General features: G+C 46.1%; 2 protein-coding genes across 6 annotated transcripts in view; one reads left to right on the forward strand and one right to left on the reverse strand.

Annotated features, from left to right (window-relative positions):
- Nucleotides 1-3,509, forward strand: part of BUB1 (BUB1 mitotic checkpoint serine/threonine kinase) — a 63,602-nt gene extending 60,093 nt beyond the window's left edge. The window contains exon 25 of one of the 2 annotated variants that reach the window (XM_056567222.1): nucleotides 2,893-3,509. In XM_056567222.1, the coding sequence (XP_056423197.1) occupies nucleotides 2,893-3,088 (196 nt within the window). In that variant the 3' untranslated portion in view covers nucleotides 3,089-3,509. The remainder of the gene's footprint in view (nucleotides 1-2,892) is intronic. The other variant, XM_056567221.1, reaches the window with a different exon arrangement.
- The window catches only part of ACOXL (acyl-CoA oxidase like), a 555,195-nt gene that overhangs the window by 491,177 nt on the left and 49,813 nt on the right, over nucleotides 1-14,205 (reverse strand). The window lies entirely within an intron of this gene.

Raw genomic sequence — 14,205 nt, forward strand, 5'->3', positions numbered from 1 at the left:
AGAAGAGCAAGCGTGTCATTGAGCTTTTGTAAAGAGAACTTGTTTGGAATGGAAGTCTAGGGCCATGTGCGTTTACAAAGCCCCCTGTGCTGCCAGAACAGTGGACCCCCCACATGTGACCCCATTTGGATACTACACCCCTCACAGAATTTAATAAGGGGTGCCATGAGCATTTATACCCCACTGGCGTTTGACAGATCTTTGGAACAGTGGGCTGAGCAAATGAAAAATTTAATTTTTCATTTTCACTGGACCACTGTTCCAAAAATCTGTCAGACACCTGTGGGGCGTAAATGCTCATTGTACCCCTTAATACATTACGTGAGGGGTGTCATTTACAAAATGGGGTCACATGTGGGGGGTCCATTGTTCTGGCACTATGGGGCCTTTGTAAACACCCGTGGCCTTCAATTCCGGACAAATTTTCTCTTCAGAAGTCCAATGGCACTCCTTCTCTTCTGAGCATTGTAGTTTGCCCGCAGAGCACTTAACATCCACATAGGGGGTATGTTTTTACTCAGAAGAAATAGGGTTACAAACTTTTGGGGGCTTGTTTCCTATTTTCCCTTGTGAAAATGAAAAGTTTAGGATAACACCAGCATTTTAGTAAAAACATTTTTATTTATTTTTATTTTTCCCATCCAACTTTAACGAAAATTCGTCAAACACCTGTGGGGTATTAAGGCTCACTTTACCCCTTGTTACGTTCCGTGAGGGGTGTAGTTTCCAAAATGGGGTCACATGTGGGTATTTTTTTTTTTTTGCGTTTGTCAGAACTGCTATAAAATCAGCCACCCCTGTGCAAATCGACAATTTAGGCCTCAAATGTACACTCCTGAGCCTTGTTGTGTGCCCGCAGAGCATTTTACACCCACATATGGGGTATTTTCGTACTCAGGAGGAATTGTGTTACAAATTTTGGGGTCTTCTTTTTACTTTTAACGCTTGTGAAAATAAAAAGTATGGGGCAACACCAGCATGTAAGTATAAAATGTTTTTATTTTTTTACACTAACAGGCTGGTGTAGCCCCCAACTTTTCCTTTTCATAAGGGGTAAAAAGAAGATAAAGCACCCCAAAATTTGTAGTGCAATTTCTCCCGAGTAAGGAAATACCCCATATGTGGCCCTAAACTGTTTCCTTGAAATATGACAGGGCTCCAAAGCGAGAGAGCACCATGCGCATTTGAGGATTAAATTAGGGATTGCATAGGGGTGGACATAGGGGTATTCTACGCCAGTACATTCACACGGGTGGAGGTTTACAGCGAGTTTCCCGCTAGGAGTTTGCGCTGTGGCGAAAAATTTGCCGCAGCTCATACTTGAAGCAGGAAACTCGCTGTAAACCTGCCCATGTGAATGTACCCTGTACATTTACATGGGGGGGGGGGAACCTCCAGCTGTATCCAAACTACATCTCCCAGCATGTACTGACAGAACGTGCATGCTGGGAGTTTTATTTTTGCAACAGCTGGAGGCACACTGGTTGGAAAACCTTCAGTTAAGTTCTGTTACCTATCTCAGTATTTTCCAACCAGAGTGCCTCCAGCTGTTGCAAAACTACAACTCCCAGCATGTACTGATCGCTGAAGGGCATGCTGAGAGATGTAGTTGCGCATCAGCTGGAGGTACGCAACTACAACTCCCAGCATGCCAAGACAGCTGTTTGGGCATGCTGGGATTTGCAGTTTTGCAACATCTGGAGGGCTACAGTTTAGAGACTACTGTATAGTGGTCTCAAACTGTAGCCCTCCAGATGTTGCTAGGCAACTCACCGGCTTCCGTAGGATCCAGGGAGCCGCATTGCCATCCTCTTCTGCAGCTGATCCCCACCACTGATGGGTTAGTGGACTTCGGCACTGGTCCTCGTCGGTTTCCCCTTTCAGCCCAGCCTATTGTGGGTGGGCAGAACAGGAAACTGAAAGTTAAACAAACACCCCCCCCCCCCCCCCGGGCATTTGAACGGGGTGCCTGCTGACCGAAATTCCCACGGGCGTAAGTACCAGCGACCAAGGGCATATCCATACGCCCATGGTCCTTAAGGGGTTAAAGGTCCTTGAGCATTCTTAGCTTACCAGTCATCAAACTCAGATAATATTCCCTAACTTTAAAAAGCTCTATATCATACCTTTTTCCCTTGCTCACATTGTGTGAGCTCCCAGCAGGAGAAAGTGGGTGTTCCCCAGCAGGCGCAACGTCATTGAAGCCTGTGAGAGCTGTGCCTCGCCATGCTTCGCACGCACTTCCTGAGTTTGGTTTCCTGCCCGGACGCAAAGTGCACTGCGTAGAAATGGAAGAGGGCATGACATGTCAGAGTTTTCTGAGATTGGAGCTGCAGCTCTGCATAGAATGCCGGGTGCTGCATGGAGATTGTTGCCGTTTCCAGCGGCAGGACCCCCACGATCACACATCTTATCCCTATCTTTTGGTTAGGGGATAAAATGTCATTGTCTGGAAAAGGGGTACTCGGCGCAGGACGTTTGGAACACTGAAGCTTGGAGCTTCTGTGTTTGTGACATCAGGCTACTATTCAGATTTATGGGACAGGGCATTACGGCTAGTAGTACATAGCCGTCACATGAATGGTGTGGGCGTGACTGTTGTGGTCACCCGTCATCGCTCTGTGCACCGGATGTCTGGAATGCTGTGCCAGAGATATCTTATCCCTTATCCTTTGTAGAGGGAATAAGATGACTAGGGGCAGAGTACCCCTTTTAAGGGGTTGAAACTCTCTAGAGAGCATTCATTCTTGGAATTGGTGATGGTCCAAGATCTACAGACTACTGTGATATCGTACACATCATAAGATCGTTTTCCTCTGTAACTTTATGCCATAAATTTCTCACCCTTATATATATATTGCAAATTATTATTATTTTCTCATTTTATTTCAGATTAGCAAATGGAGAGTTGTGGTTAGACTTTTTCCATACATTGCTGAATATCCCCGATTGTCACAGCCCATCTCCACTCAAACATTTACGCGAGAAACTGACTCTAACCTTCCAGACAATGTACAGTAAGAAAATAAAATCTCTGCGCAACAGACTTGTTATTCTGCTTCTAGAAAACAAGCCGTCAAGGAAGTAATCTGGACAAAAATTTTATCCTAAAAGAAAAAACTATTTTTTTATGTGATGGACAGCAAAAGTGTTTCTTATCCGTTTCTATAGTTTTATGGTATTAAAGTCTTTTTTTATAATGGCATTGCATGAACTTGGACACAAATTTTAGAGAGTATCACTCACTTCAACCACAGTATTGCAGTCATCACCAAACTCCTTGGAAGTCCTTTTTTTTTTTTTTCTTCTGGGCTTGTTCATGCAGATGCCAATAAAAATTCAGGTGAGACAATCTGAAGATAAAATGCCAGATTTTTCCAACATTGTAAAAGATGCAAAATCCTTGTCAGCAATCTGTGTTCAACGGCCGCAGTAGAAGGTAAAAGTGCTCTAAAAGTGTATAAATAGTCTTAAAGGGGTACTCTGCCCCTAGACATCTTATCCTCTATCCAAAGGATAGGGGATAAGATGTCTCATCGCGGGGGTCCCGCTGCTGGGGACCCCCGGGATCTCTGCTGCAGCATCCCTCTGTCATTATTGCACAGAGCAAACTCGCTCTGTTCGTAATGACGGGCAATACAGGGGCCGGAGCATCGTGACATCACAGCTCCGCCCCCTCGTGACGTTACAGCCCGCCTCTTTAATGCAAGTCTATGGGAAGGGGCGTGACGAGTTTGCTCTGTGCAGTAATGACGGGGGTGCTGCAGCCGAGATCCCGGGGGTCCCCAGCAGCGGGACCCCCCCGATCAGACATCTTATCCCCTATCCTTTGGATAAGGGATAAGATGTCTAGGGGCGGAGTACCCCTTGTATAAATGTCAGCACTGAGCAAACTATGAAACGCAAAATGTATATACAGCCAGCATCTTTTTAGAAGCCCTCTAAACAATATGTCATACTGTCATGGATAGCAGTCAAGAAGACAGCTTTAACATAAGCTTTCGGTGCAGCCGGATATGCCTGTATGAACAAATGACAAGTTGTATTTGGAAACTATCAAAATCATAAATTATTCTAACAATAGCTACATAAACTGGGATTTCACTGTAATGGCGTCGTCTTTGGCTGTTTTATTATTCTGTTTTATACCACATTTCAGATCAGCTGAAATAACACAATCCATAGATTCCTTTGATCCTTTTTTAATTAGATGCATAAGACTCCTGAATGGGTAGAGCTAGTGGCTACAATATGGATGCACATCATGTTTTCGCCATACAGTTAGGGTATACATTGGCACCCTGTTAAATAGATTGCCGACTTATACCATGGCATACTCCCCAACATGTCCACAAAAATTAAAAGGCAGATGTAGTCTACTGGAGACTACACTTGCTCCATATTCCAAAAGTAGAAGTACATTTTTAGGGACTTGATAACAATGATGACCCCGCTATTGAGTGAGGCAATGTTAACAAATACATCAGGAAAATGGATCAATTGTATTCACCAGTCCATTAGCCCCCTTAAGGACCAAGCCCATATTTGCACATCTGACCACTGTCAATTTAAGCATTAATAACTCTGGAATGCTTTTACTTACTAATTTGATTCAGAGATTGTTTTTTCATATCATATTCTACTTTAACATGGTGGTAAATTTTCATCGATACTTGCATAGTTTCTTGGTGAACAATTCCAAAATTTCATGAAAAATTTGAACATTTAGCGTTTTTCTAACTTTGAAGCTCTTTGCTTGTAAGGAAAATTGACATTCCAAATAAATTATATAGGGGGACATTTATCAAGGGGTTTAGTCAGGTTTTCTTTACTATAATTGTCGCAACTGCAACTACGTGTGTTTTTGTGCGACAATTTGCGTGAAGAACAAGAAAAGCAAGAGGATTCATGTAGTGAATTTTTCAAAATGGATTTGCTTTAGTCAGGTATTTATTAACTGCGACATTCGCAGCTGCGCAATAAAAAGTCGCAACTGCCTTTAAAGGGGTACTCCGGTGAAAACCTTTTTTCTTTTGAATCAACTGGTGGCAGAAAGTTAAACATATTTGTAATTTACTTCTATTAAAAAATCTTAATCCTTCCAGTACTTATTAGCTGCTGAATGCTACAGAGGAAATTCCTTTCTTTTTGGAACACTGATGACATCATGAGCACAGTGCTCTCTGCTGACATCTCTGTCCATTTTAGCAACCATGCATAGCAGACATATGCTAAGGACAGCATGGTGGCTCAGTGGTTAGCACTGCTGCCTTGCAGTGCTGGGGACTTGGGTTCAAGTCCCACTAAGGACAACAATAAATAAAGCGTTATTATAATAACGTCAGCAGAGAGAACTGTGCTCGTGATCTTATCAGAGAGCATTCCGAAAAGAATTTCCTCTGTAGTATTCAGCAGCTAATAAGTACAGGAAGGATTAAGATTTTTTAATAGAAGTTATTTACAAATATGTTTAACTTTCTGCCACCAGTTGATTTAAAAGAAAAAAGGTTTTCACTGGAGTACCCCTTTAAAAATTGACTAAATTTACTCCAGCTCCAACATGGAGCAGGAAAAGCTACTGCCGCCCGGGCTCCGACATACTTTCTCCCCGCTACCCTCACTTCGCTACAGGGACACTGCAGTGATTTACATCCCATCCCTCTCACCTGCCAGCGCCACACAACTCCCATCTGTCTACTAACTGTTGCAAGACTACAAGTCCCAGCATGCCCTTACAGTGAGGACATGCTGGGAGTTGTAGTCTTGTAACAGCGGGAGCTGAGCTGCGCGGGCGGGAGACAAGGGGGGATGTATATCAGTGTCCCGATCATTATTAAGTGAGAGTAGCGGGGAGGCCGTATGAGGAGCCCGGGTGGCTGCACTGTAATGTCAGCCGGGGCTCCTTAAACATATACCAGCGCCGCAGACTCCTAAATCCCCTGCTGTCATTTCACATTTCCCGCTGGGTCCTGTGATTGGCCAGGACCAGCAGCCAATCACAGGACCCGACCGGAACAGTGACATGATTAGGGGATATAGGAGTCTGTCAGCACCCACACAACAACTCCCAGCATGTCCTTACTGTAAGAGCATGCTGGGAGTTGTAGTCGTGCGGGGCGGGAGATGTGCGAGCAGGTGATAATAAATGTACTAACCCATTTTTTTTTTTCCTTCTCATTTCAGATCCGTGTATTCTGTGGATTCCTTCGGATTCGGTGACTACTTCGATGACCAGCGTTTTTCTTTGTTTGATTTTAATAAAATGGTAAACGAGGGCTTGTGGGGGAGTGTTTTTTTGTAGTAAATTTTTTTTTAAACCTGTTGTGTTTTTTCCTTACTTTTACTTGACAGGCTTAGTAGTGGAAGCTGTCTTATAGACGGAATCCATTACTAAGTCAGGGCTTAGCGTTAGCCACAAAAACAGCTAGCGCTAACCCCAATTATTACCCCGGTACCCAAAACCACAGGGGTGCCTGGAATAGCCGGTACCAACAGGCCCGGAGCATCAAAAATGGCGCTCCTGGGCCTAGGCGGTAACAGACTGGGGTTATTTAGGCTGGGGAGGGCCAGTAACAATGTTCCTCGCCCATCCTGGTAACGTCAGGCTGTTACTGTTTGGTTGGTATTTGACTGAGAATAAAAATAGGGGGGAACCTATGCTTTTTTTTTTTTTTTTTTTTTTTAAATAAATAATTAAATATAAAAAAAAAATAACACCACAGGGTCCCCCCTATCTTTATTCTCAGCCAAATACCAACCAAACAGTAACAGCCTGACGTTACCAGGATGGGCGAGGAACATTGTTACTGGCCCTCCCCAGCCTAAATAACGCCAGCCTGTTACCGCCTAGGCCCAGGAGCGCCATTTTTGATGCTCCGGGCCTGTTGGTACCGGCTCTTCCCGGCACCCCTGTGGTGTTGGGGACCGGGGTAATAATTTGGGGTTAGCGCTAGCTGTTTTTGTGGCTAACGCTAAGCCTGGCTTAGTAATGGACTCAGTCTGTAAGACAGATTCCACTACTAAGCCTGTCCAGTAAGTTAAAAAAAAAAAAAAAAACAGGTTTAAAAAATTTTTTATTACAAAAAAACACTCCCCCACAAGCCCTCATTAATCATTTTATTAATATCAAGCAAAGAAAAACGCCGGTCGTCAAAGTAGTCCACCGAAGGAGTCCACAGGATACACGGATCTGTAGAAGAAGTAACAAAATAAAGAGTACATTTAGGGAGAAAAAGCAGTGTTAAAAAAATTTAATAAACACACACACACACACACACACTCATATATATTATATAATATGCACATTTTTTTTCAAAGCTGCAAAGTGGTGTTCTGTAGTCATTATTTGGTTTTTGCTTATGTGTGCTAAAAAAATGGTATTTAAAAGTGATTTCTTGGTTTTTGCTCATGTAAGCCAAATATATCAACCCCCTGTGATAGTATGATAAATATGTCATACATAAGCAAAAAAATTGCAAGAAATAAATGACTACAGAACTTGCTTACCAAAGCAACGATGATAAATGTCCCCGATATTGATTCATATATATAATGGGCGAGATTTATCATTGCTTTTAGAGCATTTTTTTTGTCTATGTGCAGGTGCAGTTCAGGCGCAAGCAGCATATTTTGAGACTTTTATGCGCCTTTTGATATAGACAGTTTCACTCTTTTTGCCTACCCGAAGAACATTTTCTTTTTGACCATGCAGTGGTCACATAATTATCATTTGCGACTTTTGTCAAAAGTCGCTATTTTGTGCGCAAAGGTAAATTTTTAGGCGCACAGCTACACCACCTACCAGCAGGCATGAGAATCACTTCTACCTTCCGCAATCCAACCTTTAACCCCTTTCCGCAGAATCCCGTCTATAGACGGCGAATTGCGCAGGTCCTTCGCGCGTTCCGCCGTCTATAGACGGCATTCAGTTGACCCAGCGATGCGCGGCATCGCACGGGTTAACTGGCAGAAGTCCTGCTGTTACCAGCGGGGGACAACTTCTGCTAGGCCCCCCAGGACCATCATCGGGCAGAGCAGGTGAAGAGGACCCCGAGAGCTGCGGGGGGGACCGGCGGCAGGCAAGTGGAGGAGGCAGCGGTGAAGATCATCACTAATCTTCGCTGCTGCTTCTAGGAGTTTCAAAATTACAACTCCCAGCATGCCCAGACAGCCTTTGGCTGTCTGGACATGCTGGGAATTGTAGTTTTGCAACATCTGGAGGGTCACAGTTTGGAGACCACTGTGCAGTGGTCTCCAATCTGTGCTCTTCCAGATGTTGCAAAGCTAGAACTCTCAGCATGCCCAGACAGTCCAGGCATGCTGGGAGGTGTAGTTCTGTAACATCTGGCCCTGCAGATGTTGCCAAACTACAACTCCCAGCATGCCTAGGCAGTCTGGGCATGCTTGGAGTTGAAGTTTAGCAACATCTGGAGGGCCACAGTTTGGAGACCACTACACAGTGGTCCCCAATCTGTTCTCTTCCAGTTGTTGCAAAACTACAACTCCCAGCATGCCCTTCGGCTGTCTGGGCATGCTGGGATTTGTAGTCTTGCAACAACTGGAGGCACACTGTCTGGGAAACATTATCTGTTTTCTAACTAAGTATTTCCCAACCCGTGTGCCTTCAGCTGTTGCAAAACTACAACTCCCAGGATGCACTGACAGACCATGCATGCTGGGAGTTTTAGTTTTGCAACAGCTGGAGGCACACGGGTTGGGAAACACTGAGTTATGTAACAAACTGTTTTGCAACCAGTGTGCCTCCAGCTGTTGCATAACTACAAGTCCCAGCATGCTCTTCTGTCACTGCATGCTGGGAATTGTAGTTTTGCAACAGCTGGAGGTTTGCCCGGCTCTGCGCTGACAAGTACTTGCCAGTGCATGGCAAGTATTTGTCTGCGCTTTCGCATACCAACGCTCAACCCTTGACGTACCCCTATGGGTACGTGTACCACGGGTTGAGAACTTTTCACGCTAAAGGAGTGCTGCGCCTTGTTCATCATTACGCTGTGCATTATTGATGAATAAGGCGCACTCGAGTCCAAGTATAGACAAAAAAAAGGTGGAAATTTGTTCTAAGGGACATTTCTTGATAAATCTCCCCCAATATGTCTACTTTATGTTTGCACCATAAAGTTGACATTAAAATTTTTCACGAAATATTCAAAATCAGAATTTTTCAGGGACCAGTTCAGTTTGAAGTGGATTTGAGGAGGCCTTCATATTAGAAATACCCCAGAAATGACCGCATTATAAAAACAGCACCCCTCAAAGTATTCAAAATGACATTCAGAAAGTTTAATCCTTTAGGTGTTTCACAGGAATAGCAGCAAAATTAAGGAGAAAATTCAAAATCTTAATTTTTTTACACTCGCATGTTCTTGTAGACCCAGTTTTTGAATTTTTACAAGGAGAAAAAGCCCCCTAAAATTTGTTACCCAATTTCACTTGAGAAAGGAAATACCTCATTTGTGGATGTAAAGTGCTCTGCATGTGCACTACAAGGCTCAGAAGGGAAGGAGCAACAATGGGATTTTGGAGAGTGAATTATGCTGAAATGTTTTTTGAGGGGCATGTCACATTTAGGAAGCCTCTATGGTGCCATAGTAGCAAAAAAAAACAAAAAAACACATGGCATACTATTTTGGAAACTACACTCTTCAAGGCACATAAAAAGGGGGAGGGGGGGTACAGTAAACCTTAACACCCAACAGGTGTTTGACGACTTTTCGTTAGTCAGATGTGTAAATTAAAATATATATATATATATTTTTTTTTTTTTTCACTATAATGCAGGTTTTTTTTCCCCAAAATTTGCTCTCTGCGGGCGCACTACAATGCTCAGAAGAGGAGGAGACACATTTGGCTTTTGGAAAGCAAATTTTGCTGAAATGGTTTTTGGGAGGGCATGTTGCATTTAGGAATTTAGTGCCAGAACAGAAAAAAATAACACATGGCACACTTGGGAAACAACACCCCTCAAGGAAAGTAACAAGGGGTACAGTGAGCCTTTACACCCCACAGGTGTTTTGACAAATTTTCGCTAAAGTTGGGCATGAAAATGAAAAATTTAGATTTTTTTTTTTCACTAAAATGCTGGTCTTACCCCAATTTTTTTATTTTCACAAGAGGTAATAGGAAACCCCACCCCCCGAAAAAAAAAATTTGTAACACCATTTCTTCTGAGTATAGAAATACCCCATAAGTGGATTTAAAGTGTTCTGTGGGCACACTACAGGGCTCAGAAGAGGAGTGCAATGGGCTTTGGGAGAGAAAATTTGGTTGGAATGGAAGTCAGGGGGCCATGTGCGTTTACAAAGCCCCCATGCTACCAGAACAGTGGGAAGGTTCCCCTGGACTGGCGCATAGCAAATGTGGTGCCAATATTTAAATAGGGGTCTTATAGACCTGATAGTTTAACCTCCGTTGTATGTAAATTATTTGAGGGTTTTCTAAGAGATGCTATTTTCGAGTATCTTAATAAAAATAAATGTATGACCCCATAGCAGCATGGGTTTATGAGGGATCGGTTTATGAGGAGGTGAGCTCCAGACTGGACATGGGGGAATTGCTGGATGTCGTACATATGGATTTTTCCAAAGCATTTGATACGGTGCCACATAAAAGATTGGTACATAAAATGAGAATGCATGGGCTGGGGGAGAATGTGTGTAAGTGGGTAAGTAAATGGCTCAGTGATAGGAAACTGAGGGTGGTTATTAATGGTACTTATAGTGATTGGGTGACTTACCCCTGTGGTACCCCACTAGTAACTAGTCTTGGGTGCTATGCGATTTAATATTTCTCTAGTGCTTCAATGTGGGACACAGGAACATGGATATATATTGCTTGCCACTAGGAGGCTGACACTAGGCAAAAAAACTAAAGAAAGTTGGCCCCTCCAAGCAGGATATACTACCTCCTGGCTCTGAGCAACTCAGTTTTAGCTTAGTGTCAGCAGGAGGCAGACAGGTCTGGAGTTCCCCAGACTTGGTCTTATTTCATTATTTTTATTTTTTTTTCCTAGTTTCAGTTTCTAGTTAGATTTTCTCTCCCTTTTTTGTTTTCTCTAGTGTGGGGCGACAAGAGCATGGCGCTGCCTGACCCCCCACCTGTGAGCTAGGGGAACGGTCCATTGCTGAATGGGCCGTTAATCCCTCCTCACCATCAGCCAGGGCTTGGTGGTGTACCCGGGGTCCGGGTCCCCCGTTTGCCGGTGGACCTAGCTGTACGAAGACTTAATGCGTGAGTATGCACAGCTCTATGTGGGTGAGTATGTCCCCCCCCTTTTTTTCCCTCCCTCCCTTCCCTCTCTTCAGTGGGGCTCCTTTCTTCCTGTGGAAGGGTAATCTGGTTTTCTTGGGAGGTAGGGGTTAACTTGCCCTTTCTGCAGTGCTCTCCTCATGGTTGGAACTTTCCCTGCAGGGGGCCATGGCCCTTCTTTTCCTTTGGGTGACCACTGGGCTACTCCGGGCCGCAGGCGAGACACCAACTTTAGCCCGCGGCTTGGGCCTTCTAGTGTTTCTTCTCACCACGGCCTCCGTTCTGGCACTCTATGCCCCCTCCGGCGGCGCCCTGTACTGCCGGAGGTCTCCTCTGTCGCTGGGCTGCGCTACGAATTCCGGCGCTACCTGTAGCTGCGCCCAACAGTTTGCACGCCCAGGATTCCTGGTGCTCCTCCTCTCATGGGCCGGCCTATCTTTTCGCACCGCGTGCTCCAGGACCTGATGTTACCCTATCAGGAGGGGTGCGCGCTGCAGGGGGGCTATATTTCTCCTCCCCCTACTTCTCTTGTGCTATAGGGGCCAAGCGCGCATTCCATGGGTCTGGATTTCACCACTCCTGGGGCTACGCGGGTCAGCTGGCTCCTTCTACTACCCTGCTTCAATGGGGACCTTCAGGGCTCCTGGCCTGCACAGCTCAGCAAAGCCTCTATGCAGCCTCCCTGTGCTACAGTCTGCTCCAGCTGCCTCTTCAAGACCTGTATCTCTCTGGACACAGGACCTGGGTGAGATTGCTCCTTGTCTGTCTGTTGTCTGACTTACTAGTGGCCCTTATGTCTGAGCCTACCTGTCCGTCCTGTGTCCTTGCGGCCAGTCCTCCCATGGCTACCATTGAGGACAGTCCGCTGGACTGCGGAATGTCTGATTGCACTCCTGAATGGGTTTCCCCTCTCTCTCTCTCTCTCTCAGACCATCTCCGATTTGGCCAGGGTCTCACATGAGGTGGTCTCCGCCTTGTGGCGATCCTCTTTGCGCTCCTCTACTAGGGAGATGACCCTTGAGCACCCCTCCCGCCATTCCCAACGGCTCTTCCTTGGCCATCCAGATTGCCTTTCTTCAGAATCATCCCTTGAGTCCAGCCGAGCGAGGTCCTCCCACCGCCGTTCCCGCTCTCATTCTCCACCCCCCTAGGCGCCACCGCCGCGACCGGTCACCCAGTGTCTGCTCCTGGTCCCCGCGCCTCTGTTCCCAGTCCAAGACTTTTGCAGTGCGCTCCCGGTCCCCAGGGGAGCTTGTTGACTCTGAATCAGACCCTCCCTCTGAGGCCATGTGGCCATTAGTGTGAATGGGTCTCCGCGAGACCCGTTCACACTGCGGAATTTCCACGGCGGACAATTCCGCTGCTGAAATTGTTCCGCGCAAAGAAAGAACATGTTCATTCTTTGTGCGGATTCCGCGAGCACTGCATAGCCGTCAATGGTGACTGCTCAGTGCCCCGCGGCCCTTGCGCCAAAATACCTTTGGCGGCCGCCTGGCAGATTCTCCGCTCGTGGAATTCAGCCCGCGATAATTCGAGTGTGTGAACAGGGCCTGACTCGGAAGAGGCTTCCCGTATATCAAATATGGTTAACGGTCTGGTGTCTGCAGTCAGGGACACCTTCCACCTACAGGACCCAAGAACTTCAGACGCAGTCCTGAATTGTCCTTCTGCCGCATTCAACGTGCACCTTAAGTTTTCAGCTCTCACACGGAATTTGACGAGCTGTTGGAAGCGGCCTGGAAGCATCCAGACAAACTCTTCCATGGGTCTAAGAAGCTCTGGACTCTCTGTCTCTCTCTCTCTTCCTTCAAGACCTGGTGGCGAAGTGGTCTTCTCCTCCTACAGTGGACCCTTCTGTGTCACGGCTATCTAAATCCACTACCTTGCCGCTGGCTAATGCCACCTCCTTTAAGGATCCATCGGATAAAAGTATTGAAAATTTGGCAAAATTCGCCTTTGAAGTACCAGGCTCTGTCTTGTCATCAGCTTTTTGCCTCCACTTGGGTTTCCAAAGCCCTCTCGGTATGAGCCGGTCAATTACGCCAGGGGATTTTAGCAGGCGCCTCCCCCAGTAGATCGCTAATGCCTGGGACTACATCTGCTCGGCCTCCTTGGAGTCTCCTGCGCTGCTTTTGCCTTGGGTAATCTGGTGGCCCTTAAGCGTTTGATGTTGCTTAAAGCTTGAAATGCAGATGCGGCTTCTAAGTGCTCCCTTACTGAGCTGCCTTTCCTGGAGTCTTGTATCTTTGGCAAATGCCTAGATGAGATCATATCTGAGACTACCGGGGGCAAGAGTTCCCTCTTACCCTAAAATCGTCCAAGCCATTCGGACTCCCGGTGAAAGACTTTCGCCCCTTTCGTTTCTCGGGCTGCTAGGACAAAACGGTGGCCCCTCAGAATAGAAGAGCACCCTCTTTCAAGGCTCGCTCCTCCTGAAAGTCGGGGCCCAGTTCCAACTGCCCCTCTTCCAAATCCGGGACTCTCAAGCCTTCCACTGCCTGAGGGTGTGCCACCATTTGAGTCTACTCTGTTCAGGATGCTTGGGTTCGAGAGGTCGTATCCCAGGGCTATCGAATAGCATTTTCTTCTATTTCCTGGGATTGTTTTTTCTGGTCCCTCCCCTTTCGATCTCCTGCTCTTTTGTTGCAGCTTTTCAGGTTGCCCTTCTCACTCTCCTGTTCCAGGGAGTGATCTTGCCGGTCCCTCCTCGGGAACGTTTTTCGGGGTTCTACTCCAATCTCTTCGTAGTTCCCAAGAAGGATGGCACTGTCCAACCCATTCTCGATTTGAAGTTTCTAAACGGTCATGTGCGCCTATGGCATTTCCGGATGGAATCCGTGCGGTCAGTGGTCTTCTCCATGGATCTGGGGGGGGGTTCCTCTCTTCTGTGGACATATGGGACACTTAATTAAACATTCCGATCCTTCCAGCCCACCAGCATTT

Source organism: Hyla sarda, chromosome 3 (genome assembly GCF_029499605.1).
Source record: "Hyla sarda isolate aHylSar1 chromosome 3, aHylSar1.hap1, whole genome shotgun sequence".
In the NCBI taxonomy this organism is placed as follows: Eukaryota; Metazoa; Chordata; class Amphibia; order Anura; family Hylidae; genus Hyla; species Hyla sarda.